Source organism: Calypte anna, chromosome 1 (assembly GCF_003957555.1).
Source record: "Calypte anna isolate BGI_N300 chromosome 1, bCalAnn1_v1.p, whole genome shotgun sequence".
Classification (NCBI taxonomy): domain Eukaryota; kingdom Metazoa; phylum Chordata; class Aves; order Apodiformes; family Trochilidae; genus Calypte; species Calypte anna.
This window is the reverse complement of record NC_044244.1, coordinates 127,948,229-127,961,128: the sequence shown is the minus strand read 5'-3', so window position 1 is coordinate 127,961,128 and position 12,900 is coordinate 127,948,229. Positions and strand designations below refer to the sequence as shown.

The following is a 12,900-nucleotide window of genomic DNA, read 5'->3' as shown; positions in this document are numbered from 1 at the left end:
TTTTTATTTTTGTTTAAAAAAAGCCCTCAATTGTTTCATATGGGAGCAACAGAATTTAAGTGGATAAATGAACCCTCTATAGTAAGTGGGTGATTACTAAGCTTCTGCTACCAGCTGTCATCAGAAATGGTAACAAGTAAACTGGACAATGAATTTGAGCATGAACAGCTTTCCCTATATTCATTGCTATCTAGACAAAAAAGAAATGCTTTTTTTATGCAATAAGAAGAAAGCATTTCTACCACTGCCTGGAATTGTTTTTTGCTCTAAAGCAAAATCACTTTGGTCTTATTAAAGCTTAACTTGAACTGTTTCCTTCTTGGCTTTGAATCATGTTATTATTCTGAGATAAAGAGATACTGGAATGGAAACGTTAAGCATCCTTTTTATCAGATAAAGCTGTCACTTCTTCAGCTCTTGTGGGTGCTACAAGGTCTTTTTACACCACCAGTCTGTCACTATAATAATAAAAAAAAATTCTTAAACATCACTCTATGGAGTATACTTTGTAATCACCTTGTAAGTGCACTTATTTTGTGATACAGCAATCAGCATGGACAAAATGCTTTGTCCTGTTTACACTATAAATAATTTGTCAGTTAATTGATGGTCCTCTATGTAGGTTATCTGCAACTCTGCCAAAAACAGACTCTTATGAATTCATTACCATACAACAAAAATTACCTACAATGCCAGTAAGTCTCCCCCTCAGAGCCTTAGTGCATTAAAACATAGCTGACCTTCGTCTTTCAAAGGTCTCCAGAGGTCTCCTCATGACAACAATTTACAAAAAAGCAACCAAAAAATACTGTTAATCACACAATTCCTTGTTTCAGTCTTCATTCTTTGTTCTGAAACTGTTGAAAAGAACTGTTATAATTTCTGGGGTAATTACAAATGTAACAAGATACAGAGGATCATTGCACTGGGTCTTTTTAAAAGAGTATTTATTATCACTTGCTATACCTTAAAGACATTAAAATATTTTTTGTGAAAATTCTTGTTAATTAAAATCTACTTATTCAATGTCTGCCCTGTTTGGCATCTCTAAAAAAATGCTCAAGGTCTTGAGAGAAAGAAGAGATAACACAGCGAGCAATTTATCATAAAAGAAGGATTTTCCCTCCTCTTTTTTACTACTTAGCCTGCATAATTAACATGTGATAATATCCATAATGAGTCCCCTAAAACAATTAGAAATGCATCTCCAGTGACCTGCTAATCTGAATATAATACTTTTAGAATTTGGAGGTATATCAGTCTTTTTGTGTTTACACACTCACCTCACATAGAAGCAAAGGAGGCTGCAGAACATAATTTATTATTCTTCATCACATTTTATCAAGTCCCTTAGCAGCTACTTGATACAGTATCAAGAAAAATACAAAGTAAAAAAAAGTCCTGTCTCCCCACCCCTCAAGTAGGGTACCACAAAGAACCAATTACAATCCTTCTTTCCTCTTCCAATCAGATAAATTTAGTGAAAACAAACCTTGACCAGGCTATTTTTTGCATGCATTTTCAATGACTTTTTTTTCATTTCCATAAGACAAATACATCCATAAATAAACATGTACTGCAGTGACAAGGGCAAAGTCTGGAACACTTAAGAGCTAAATTACTTTCAAGCCATGCAACATCTCATTTTTCTTTCACAAATATGTAAGAAAGACTGCCAGCATGGGAGGGGTGCCTCAGGAGAAGAGAGAGAGAAGAAAACCCATGTGAACTGAGAGCAAGATGACTGTAAACAAAACAAAACAACTCTAACTGTCTCCTTCTTTTAATTGTCTTGTAAATTTAAAATTGTGTCCTAATATGAATTTAGGAAAAAGGTGCATGTGCAGAGCAGCTCTTCCAAAGCCCTGGATTGTAAGATGTGATGAAAGATCTCGCTTTGTCCTCTCTACAGCCATGCCCAGAACTTAAACTGGAAGATGAGCCTTATAATCACACACTTCATAACCTAGCCTGGGAGATACAAATAAAGGGCTACATGCTTAAGGCTTATTTAGAGGCTGAGGATGGTGCAGGATTCAGCCAACAGACTGTCCAGCAGCATCATATAAAAAGTGCTTTTTGCCAGAGTGCTGGGATCTTTGCATGCCAAGGTGTAACCTTCTAGCGATATTTCAAGATGAAGGTCTTAACACATAAATCTAGATGGTTCAATACCTACTTACTTTAAATTGCCTAGTAGGCAAATTAGGCAATGGCCAATAGGCAATTTAAAGGTATAATTTATTAATAATTTATTCCTTTAAATTTCTCGTGTAAATTAAAGCATGAGTTTCTCCAGCAGGGGGAGTGGAGGGAAACATTAAAAAAGTTACGCTGTTTATTATTTTGCAGAGCTCTCAGTAGCAGTTAGGTCAGCAACACATATTTAATACTCAAATTATAACCTGCATCTAGAAATAAGTCTTCAGTAAGACTACATGAGGAATAATTGCAATAATTCCTAAAGGTGACTTATAAATTTGAAATCATATTCATATTTTATGGAATGGTACAGCACTGAAGCAGGTAGAATGCAGCTAATGTACAACAGGTTCATACCATAGCAGCTCCAGATGTTGGAACTTATATGTGCTAACTCCCAGAGAAATTCCATGGAAGGTGGAGCAAAGTGGAAACACTGCACCCATGGTCTGTGGAAACAACGGGGTCTGAAAGTAATATGGGATCAACCAGCTGCATTTTTGATACCCTGAGCCAACAACTTGCCACATTTTGACAAAATGCTGTCCTTTAAGTAATCTTTGCTCATTATAATCTCCTTATAATAGCAAAACATACCTCCATGCCCAAAAGCTACCCATCTCTAAGGTGTAACCACCCCACATTGTGTTCTGGATTTTCTCCAGTCGACACCTTCAAATGTGAAGCGAGAGAACTTTGCACCAACCATGGCAAAATTATGTGTGACTAGAGTCACTCAAACTCCACCTTTAGGGCAAAATAGTATGAAAGTGGGGGAAGATACCATCGCAGGGATGACCCCATGCCCCTGATCTCTGGGACCAGTTGATGGGCTGGGCCTCTCTTCCCCCACACTGGAATGAACACTCGACTGTACCAAGTGTCTCCCTGGAGAATAGTGTAAATCTCTATGGAGTCACTTTCTTTATGCATTTTTGGCTATATTACTCATAACCTGGGTATCTGCACACACTTTGCTGACAGTGATTTTATTACCAGCAATCCAAAGAGCTGGTGCACTGTTGCTTCAATAAATTACACTATTCATTAATCTGGCCATGAGAAATTTTATTGAACACAACCAAACTCTAAGTGTAGCAGTTATAGTTCATGAAAAGTGTGACTGGATGGGTAGTGTAGTGTTAGTAGTGCATCTGGACCTGTGATATTCCAGTACAAGACTGGGCATGAACAGACTATTTAAAAGAAATGGCTATTGCTCAGAATCTAAGTCCAGCCACTCCCAGCTCTTTAATATCTAAGGGTTAGCTTGAAAACAAAGGGCTTTCTTTTCTGCCAAAGTGCTTTACTCCTTCACTGCAGAGCAAGAAAAGGTTTTACAAACTTAAGAAAAAGTTCTAGTAAAGAACCTTCCGGACCAAATAGCTGGTATACTGTCAGGTAACTAGGACAATCCCCAAACAAATCCAGAAACTGGAAGACTGAACTCCTCAGGTCAAAGAGTGCTCAAAAAGCTGTTTATCCCAATTTTCTGAGGAAGTATTCCTCCTGTCGTAGTAGACAATATAAGGACAACCCTGTTTTCTGAACTGCTTTAAAAAGAAAACAAAAGTAGCGGATTGACAAGTTCTTAAGACTGGGCAATTTCAATTACATGCATGAAAGAAAAACCTTGGTTCTCAAAAACCTACAAATTTAGAAAGGTTACTGAATTTGCACCTCATCTTGACTAGAAGGCAGACAAGTGGAAATGTCCTGTTCTCTAGCCAACAGATGTACCCTTTCAGATTTCTCTTGCTATACACTCCCAACATTTAAAGGCATGTCTGCATCAAACAAATAAACTCATCTGGGTACAGAGAAATTACGTGACATACTTCATTCACCTCCTAATCATTCCGTGTACAGTGCCAGTAAAATCTGCCTTTACTCTGCTTTTGCTGCCAACTTAAGCAAGTAGTGTGTACACAGAAGCAGCAGTGTCAAGCTCTCACGTCACTGAACATGTTGCTCAAAAGTCCCACCACTTTCTGGGGAGCACCACCCCCACCACAGTGCTACTAAGGGAGAGTCTTCTCTGCTCTCTTTGGAAGCTGGTCACTGTGCAGAACAGAATGTGAGGCTAATAAGAACACTGAGAGAGCACAACTTCGCAGACAGGGGAGTCTGAAGGAGCACTCTGTGCTAAAAGTGAGGAAATTTTCTCCAAAAGAACCCAACACGAAACCACACACACCAGAAACACTCAAATATCCCAGACCTTCCAATCAGCGTACTAACTGCATGGCCACCAATAAATCAGACAACACAGGAAGTTCTTTTTTGGCCATCAACTGCCTAATCTGGATTAATAAATGAACTGCAATACATCAGTACAGGCAAGAAAGTCAAGTGGCTTCCAAAAAACAAGGTCCAAATTCAGCCTCCTACCTCAAAACTCACTGTGGAGCAACACTGATCCCTCTGCACACACTGAGCAGCTACTGGCACGTGCTGTATCCACTTCTGCACACACCACAGCATACATGAACAACACTGAATATGCTACAGCCTCTTTTTCACCTGTCCCACTGACTCCAGCTTAATGCTTTACAAATCAGGTGTACTATAACCATTACAATCACAGGCTATACCACAGGAAGAAGACAATATCTAGCAATATGCTAAAGTAAGTGGTAAAAATGGTGAGTACAAGAAGATAAGACAGCAGAGCATGGGTGAGTTAAGTTGGAATAGTTTATACCATCTGTTCAGAGGAGTGTTCAGCTGATCAGAAATTGGTAATATAGGCCTATTCGAAGGACAGACTAGAGCTGAAGAGACAACAGTTGATGTAGGTTGGAACGAAGCTGAAAAATGTCAATGCACTTTTACATTTAACGCTTTTGTTACTTCTAAAATAAAATGTCTGATTTGTGAATTGTAAACGTTAAGGAAAGACTGTAAGTCAATTTATTCATAAAATGGAAAAAGGTGAGATTTATGAGGACTAAAATACATGATTTCAACAGCAGGGATTCCAATTTACAGCTCAGAAAACCACCTAGAATTGTTGTTCATGCCTCTGTAATTTCTGTACTTTATTTAAAGTACTCCGAATAAATTCAGCCTCCTATACATAAGGATTAAAAGAAACATCACTAATAAAATAACTGCTTATCTGAAAACCATGGTAAGTAAAACACATACATTAAATGAGTACAATAAAAGTAGTGTAGCTGAAGGGAGGTGGGGGGTAAGAAGAAATAAAAGAATGGGGTGGATTAGAAAAAAAAGGTTTAGGCATCCTTTTTACACAAGCTCACAATAATAATGATCACATTAAGTGCTACGTGCTAAATCAACATTCTTCACCCTCTCTTTCCCTTGTATAATACTGACTAGAATTACAAAATGGTCTATAATGTTCTGAATCAACACATCTTTTGTAGCAAAACAGTCCCTGAAAATTTCTCTTTGAACTACTCTTTTCTATGACATAAAATTCCACTGAGACTCATAAATCCTAATGCCATTTAATCAGTCTGAAAAATTTTAATACACTCTCACTAGATTTGATACAGAGATTATTTGTAACTATGGGATGAGTTAATTAATTAGAAATTGAAGAAACTGCAAAGAAATAGTTTTAAATTACGACAATGATTTACATTACTTGGAAAGTTTTTATTAGAATAGAGTGATTCTTTGTAAGAGAATTATGACCATTTGTGCTACTACAATCTTTTCCTTTTCTTAAATAATGGATATAAATATTTGATCTTTTTTAATTACACTACTAATAAGGTCCTTTATTTTATGGAACAGCTGTAGGCAAAACAACCGAAATCTCTCAAGTAGGTAAATAACTGACATGTTTTTAATTACACCTGTACATAGAACACTTCAACATCTGTTACATTTGTAGATATGATTAAAAAAAATCAGCTGATTTATCTGCACTAACAGAATTCTGAAAGATCTTAAACGTCATGTGAAGGAAAAGAATGAGTTCAAACATTTATGATCTTCAAAGAAAGGTTAAAGAAAATAACTATATAGAACTACCATGAACACCCTAAAAGAGCGCTAGACATATTTTCAAAGTTTAAAATTATTAAGTGTAATATAGATGCTATAATTATATTCAAATATTTTTTCAGTGTTAACACATCTTAGATTACCAACTGATGAATAAATAAAAATATCTGCAGTACAGTCTCACTCCTTTTTTGTTTGTTTTGTTGTTAGTTATTTTAAAATGTTTTTGTCTTTTTAAATCATTACCACCTTTCGCCTTCTTTGAAATAGAGCCAAACAAACTGAGTTTTGGCAAAGCTGTCCCTCTGGATATACTATTAGTCTCCTCACATTATGAAATAGTTTAATTTTTCATTAACACAGCTGGCATTCAATATCCTTATGTCTTGTTTAGATAGAGTACCACTTGCACCCCAGCATTATATTAATTCTCAATACTTTCTGCTCTTTGACTTTCAGAATTACATAACTGCTTACAGCCACACCTCTATCCAATAGAAAAGCATGCATTACATACCTCTCTTCCCATTCCACAAACACAACACCTTAAACTATTACAGGAACATTCCCTAATTTTTTGTTCCCTGGTTAAGCAAGATAAAATAATTTTATAAGAAAGCAACATTTTTCGTTTCCTCTCTCACTCCCTCCAAAACACTGGGCTGCATCCCAATAATTGATCTCAAATGAGCATTAACGTTCAAAATTCATAACTACTTGACTCGAAGGTAAGATTTACAGCTTTGCTGACCAGATTCTTCAACACTTGGAAAATAATTTACATACAAGTCCTACTCACCCAAGTACCTAATATGTCCATACAAATACCCTCTACATGAACAGGATTAAGTACATTTGGCGTTATCTATTCTGGATGTTCAAGTTTTCAAATGAAGTTGGTGCACATACACAAAATGTAAAGAGAACTTGCAATAGGAAAAAGAAAACACCAAAACCCACCAAAGTAACTTTGTTTATCACTATTAATAGAATGCCACATTGCATCAAACTTGCTCCACTTTGTACTCCCAGGCAACATGACTACCACTTAAGACTCTGGGTGAAAACTTGAAGTATGAAAGGCTGAAGAACTTAGCTAATCATTCCTTAAGTACTTGTTTAAGCATTTTTTCCTCAATAATCGCACTGAAAAAACCAGTAACCACAGTCTAATCTACCTAAAGTTTTTGCTTTAAAAAACAGTATGTAATGCATTTTTCAGCAGAGATAAAACTCCCAAAATTCAGAACTTAAGTTCTGCTCAGAATAGACGAGAAGTGAGAAATATATTTTAAGGAGAAAGGCAATTTAATTTAAAGGGAAGACATTATTTTAGCGAACTCTTAATTCTACTTTTCAAACATTCTCCCTGCAGATTCCTATTTCATAATGAACTTTGGAAAGTTATTTATGAGAGAGAAACTACACACCTCTACTATTTGAGAAAGATTGCTCAGCGATTGGTTTTACATCAGATTACAAGAATTATGACCTCAGAGATTCAGAATGCAGGAGGGCAAAGAAAGCTTAAGAAAAATATGTTCTCTTTACAAAGAAGTATCTTTAATGTTTAGACACTTAAGAGGTAAATCAGCCACTAATGTAAAAAAACAAACTGATCTATGTTCAAAGAACTGCTTCCAAACTTTGAGTAGTGAAGTTAAGCTTGCAGATTTATGCACAGAGTGGAAAATAATTAGACTGCCCTATTACAGCACATTACCACGTAGTAAATCAGAGAAACTTGCGTTACAGACACTATACACAGAGGGGTGAAATTATGTTTTCCACCAATCTCTTGCCTCAACAGCATAAACACCTTTGAAAGCAAAGGATGCTTTTTTTTATAATGATTACATTAAATCTTAATCTATGTATTTACTCTGTTAAAAAACAATCCAAATATAGCCTGAACAGTATATTCCTAACTCTTTGGTTAATTTGCTCTTTTCATTTCTTACCTTCTCTGGAGATGGAGGAGGGTGAAACCTCTTTGCACAAACTAGAAATGCATCAGGCTTTGGCTTGCCACACTTGACCTCGGGGTCATCTCCCAAGACAATATGATGAAAAAGACCAAAAAAGTCTTTGTGTCTGGCTGTTTTCATATGAAACGTTGCTTCAGCTGAACTGGTGGCAACAGCTATGGGTATGTTGTGTTTGTGTAAATGACGGATCAGCTTATCAACACCTGGAAGAAAAATATATAAATTTTACTGTGTATATATATATATATAAATGTAGGTAAATGTATTCATATTTATACCTACTTACAATATATTTGGCATCATTTCAAGTGTTATCTTACTTATTAAAACAATCTATTTCTACTAGTGTAAAACAAAATTCTTGCTGTATCTGAAATATTCCTGCATAAAAATCATGAAACACTCCTCAAGGTACACACTTATTCTGTTATCAAATTATGCTTTTCTCAAAGTATGGCAAAAAAGGTAAAGTATGGCAAAAAATGCTATGTAATTTCATATTAAGCAATGTTCCCAACATTATATATATATATTTGTTGTTTCAAGCTCTGTTTAAGTGAGAGAGAAGCACACAGGTACATGTATGTACAGTTATGCTCCTGGAAAAAAATAAAATTAAATTGTAAGAAATATACTTCTCTTGCTGATTGGTATAGGTTTAATTTCTGAAGCAGGTATACAACTGGCTAAAACCAGCCCCTAAGACAGCTCAGTTTCTCTCTTTTGCAGTTATTAAAGCAAGTAACACTGGGCAGAGGAGGGGAGCTGTCAGTCACTGTTGTTAATACCAGAGCTTTATCTATTGATGCTGTGAGTAATGAACAGTTCAAGCATAATGGGTAGAAACTTCATGCCAATCCAGTCTTCTAGGAAAGGTTAATGCAGCAAAAACCAGAAACACTGCAGGCTGAGGAAAAGGGAAACATACTTTGGTGCAAGTTTTGCAGGGGTTTCAATACTCCGTCCCTACAGCATGCTAAGTGCTGGACACCTCTCCCAGACAAAACAATTAGGAGTGCCTAATGGAGAAGGAGAGTAGACATTTGGCCTTTATCAATCCACAAGAAAAAATACTCTGTATCTGCATAATCATTTCATCTCTGCTTCTTGGCAGGAATCCACAGTGTGCTGCACAAAAGGTATTCGCTTCAGGTAGATGTGCTTCCATTTGACCTCTGCCTCCCTCAGCCAGCTGGAGAACAACCCTTTGTTTTCATCTTCCAACTGCATGAATTCTTATCCTAATTTTCATGCCTGGCTGTACAAAAGTAATCTGATTTCCTTTTGATTCACTGACATACTTATGACTGGTCCCTCTTCCCTCCAAACATTCCTGCTCCTTATGTCCATTTAATTATTTCCTTTGCAACCACAGCAACCCTGATCTGTATTTTTGATGTGATCCAGGCCTTTCTGCTCCATTTTGACAATTTTATAAACAATAATTTTATCTGCAATAAATTTTTCCCAAGCATAGTCACATGCCCAACTTTAAGTAGTTACAATTAGTATTTCTGAAGTGTGTAGATTAGTTTATAGCTGCATTAATTAACCCATCTATCTGGAAATATGACCTGTAGATGCATCCCTCCACAGATTTCTCCTCTAATCTCCAGAATCCAATCAGCAAATGAATAAGTAACATTTCCAATTCCATAGATTTGTTTGAAGATAATTAAACTATAAACACATCCATTTTCATGATGTGACATTCCAGCTGGACAGAAATAACAGTATTATTCCTCCTCCAATGCAAATGCATCATCTATTTAAAAGCCTTCCTATCACCTCTTAAATGGTTATACTACTAATAAGCAAGTGTATTTTCCCCAACTGATGATACTCTGTCCTCTCATTGAAACATGATACTAACTAGAGCTTAAATTTTTATTCCAGATTAAAATTACATCTTCAGTCTGAGATACATGAAGTCTACATTAAACTAATTGAAGGACTAAGATCTCTTAGTTTAAAATAGTAGCTTGAATGTTTCTTTTTAAACTTCAACAAGTTGAACGCTTCAAAGGAATTTTTAAAAAATAATATGCAATATTTAGCAAGGTCAGCATATTGTGTGTGTAACATAAAGAAGTCTAAAGATTACACAAGTAATCTTCCTATCTCCTATGCCCCTGAATAGGTTTAGTTTGCATGTAGCTGGTAGTGTCTAAAGTTGTGCTCTTTTCAAAAAGCTAATTTATCTCATGCTGAATCACAACTTTTCATCTTCCACAGGGTATGTTTATTCTACATTGCTACTGGAGGTAACCAGCTACAGAAAAACACTGTTGCAGAAAGGTTATTTCTTCAGAGTTCTCTCCTATATTCCCCCAGCACATCATGATTTCAGTGTGTAAATGTGAGAGTGTGTTTCCTCTTCTTGGTTTTCCTCACTACAAGTGAGCTATAATGGAGCTGTCCCTTATAGAGAGTAAAGATTTACATTTTCCAGAAAATGCACTTTAATAAAAACATGCCATCTAAAAATTATTGGCATATGTGTAAACATAGTAAGATACAAAAATACAATGGGAGAACCAGTTGTGTGGAAAAACAATTAAATTGCATATGGAAGAACAGCTAGAATAACACAAGCTGAAGACAGTAACAGCTGAAAAAAATATTTTTATTCGAAGTTTGCAATCCCTTTCTAAAAGCCATAGATAAACAAAATCCATTTTTGCTTGCATCAATTACCACCATTATAGCTCTAGACACTTTTCCACTACATCAAATTACTGACCCCATTATTGTACTAATTCATCATATAATTCTTTATTAGGAAGATAGTATCTTTCTTAGTATATTTTTTTACAGAAAATATGAACAGAAGAACTCAGGAACTGCTTTAAAGATATGAAAGAAACTTCCTCTGGCAAATACTTGATAATTATAACCCCTATGGCTATATAGATTTTAAAATCAAATTAAGACTTCAGTTACATCAAAAGCAACCAAGTAAAGACCCATGGCCTATGAAAAAGCATGACAAAAATCCCTGTGAACTCACTGACTTGTTACTTGTAGCAAAAGGTAAGAAAACTAGGTGAAAAGAATTGCAAAGTGAGATTAGTTACAGAGGTTGACAGAAGAAGGATCAACTTTAAATGTCAGCATCTCTAAAACCCAATTAATCACAAATGTTAATGAAGTTAATAACTTTGTGAAAAGAAAAACTAACTTAATCAACAGAAAGGAATGACTGCTTCTGAGACCACAGATGAATTTTAAAGGAAGAGATCATCACTTTTGTTCTGGAAGTTGCAGAAAAATATATATATTAAATATAATATTTTTTATTTTAAAAAGGAAGTATTATTTCTTCTTTAGACTTCTGATGCTGCATTTGTTCTCTTGATTGTCAACTGACAAACTAAAATTAACAACTAGAATTGACTTACAGTGAACAAAAAAAAACTTGGGCTATCTTGCATTTTCTTTTTAATTGACTAATACAAACATGTACAGTAAGAGTCAAGGAAACTAAATAATGCTACACTAAAATGATTTAACAGTAGTCCCTACCTAATTATGTATATCTAATTACAACAGTTTGCTACACGATCTTTTTCTTTTCATTTATCACATTTTGTAATCAAATGGCATCATCCACTATGAGGGGAAAATTAATAAGACATAAATCCTAATAGCTAATTAAAATCAATAGAAAACAAAAGGAATTTTTATTTTCCCTTTAACTTCATACAGATGTGAACTCTGTATCATACACAATACTGCAGAATGGTAAACATAAATTTTTTCTACATTTGTTTTCCTCACTTGCATAACTAAACCATCAGGCAGACAATTACACCCAAAGCACACTGGTAACTTAATGTAAAAATCCACTATTTGATAGTCTCAGTAGCACAAAGTCTTACAGTATTATGTCATGAAGAAAACATCTGGCTTGTGTACTGCCATCACAAAATGCAAGAACAAGGTCACATAAATGCCCAGGCCTACACAGACAGTTTTCACTGTCTTTCCCTATGTCTGTTTCGATCCTAAAAGGATGACATAAGCTATGTAAGAAAAAAGCCCTTGAAAAACTAACAGAACCCCCCAAAGCTTTCTTTTAAGCAAAAGCATACATTATAAATAGGACCACAAGAACTCAGTATCCTAAAATTTGCAAGGCAGCTTTAATGAAAGTTAAGCTTCAAAATTACATTACAGGCTATGTGACTGAGAAGGCCTCAAATGAACAGTGACGTTATGAGTGGTGAATCCTTTCATGAATGTCGCAATGTACCACAACTCACTGGCATTGCTTTAGATCTCCCTTGGGGGTCACCTATTTACTAATTAAATCTAATTTCTAATTAATTGTATTTTAGCCATTATGAAATACCAAGAAGAGAAACAGGAAATAAGTGGGCAATAGAGAACACAGTGAGTGTGTGTTAAGTTTTATTCTAATTTTTTTATTTGAAGCCTATCATGTTCTGCTAGGAAGGACATTTAGTAGACTCATCCCCATTTTTTCCCATCCTCAAACAAAACCAAAGAGGTGACAGGGCTTTCAGTTCTGCACTAACCACCATAGATAATACTTCTTTATAGCTTCTAACTGGAGGCTTGCTGATGTGATGCCCATCTCTAAGGGCTGGAAGCAGGATCCATGAAACTACAGGCCTGTCAGCCTGACTTTGCTGCCTGGAAAAATTATGGAGCAGTTCATATTGAGTGTGCTCACATGACAAGTGCAGGACAATCAGGGACAGGT

General features: G+C 35.6%; 1 protein-coding gene across 1 annotated transcript in view; it reads right to left on the bottom strand.

The window, feature by feature from the left end:
- Positions 1-12,900, bottom strand: part of PUDP (pseudouridine 5'-phosphatase) — a 64,860-nt gene that overhangs the window by 20,861 nt on the left and 31,099 nt on the right. Inside the window, exon 3 of the mRNA XM_030447516.1 lies at positions 8,145-8,374. Within this exon, the coding sequence (XP_030303376.1) occupies positions 8,145-8,374 (230 nt within the window). The remainder of the gene's footprint in view (positions 1-8,144; positions 8,375-12,900) is intronic.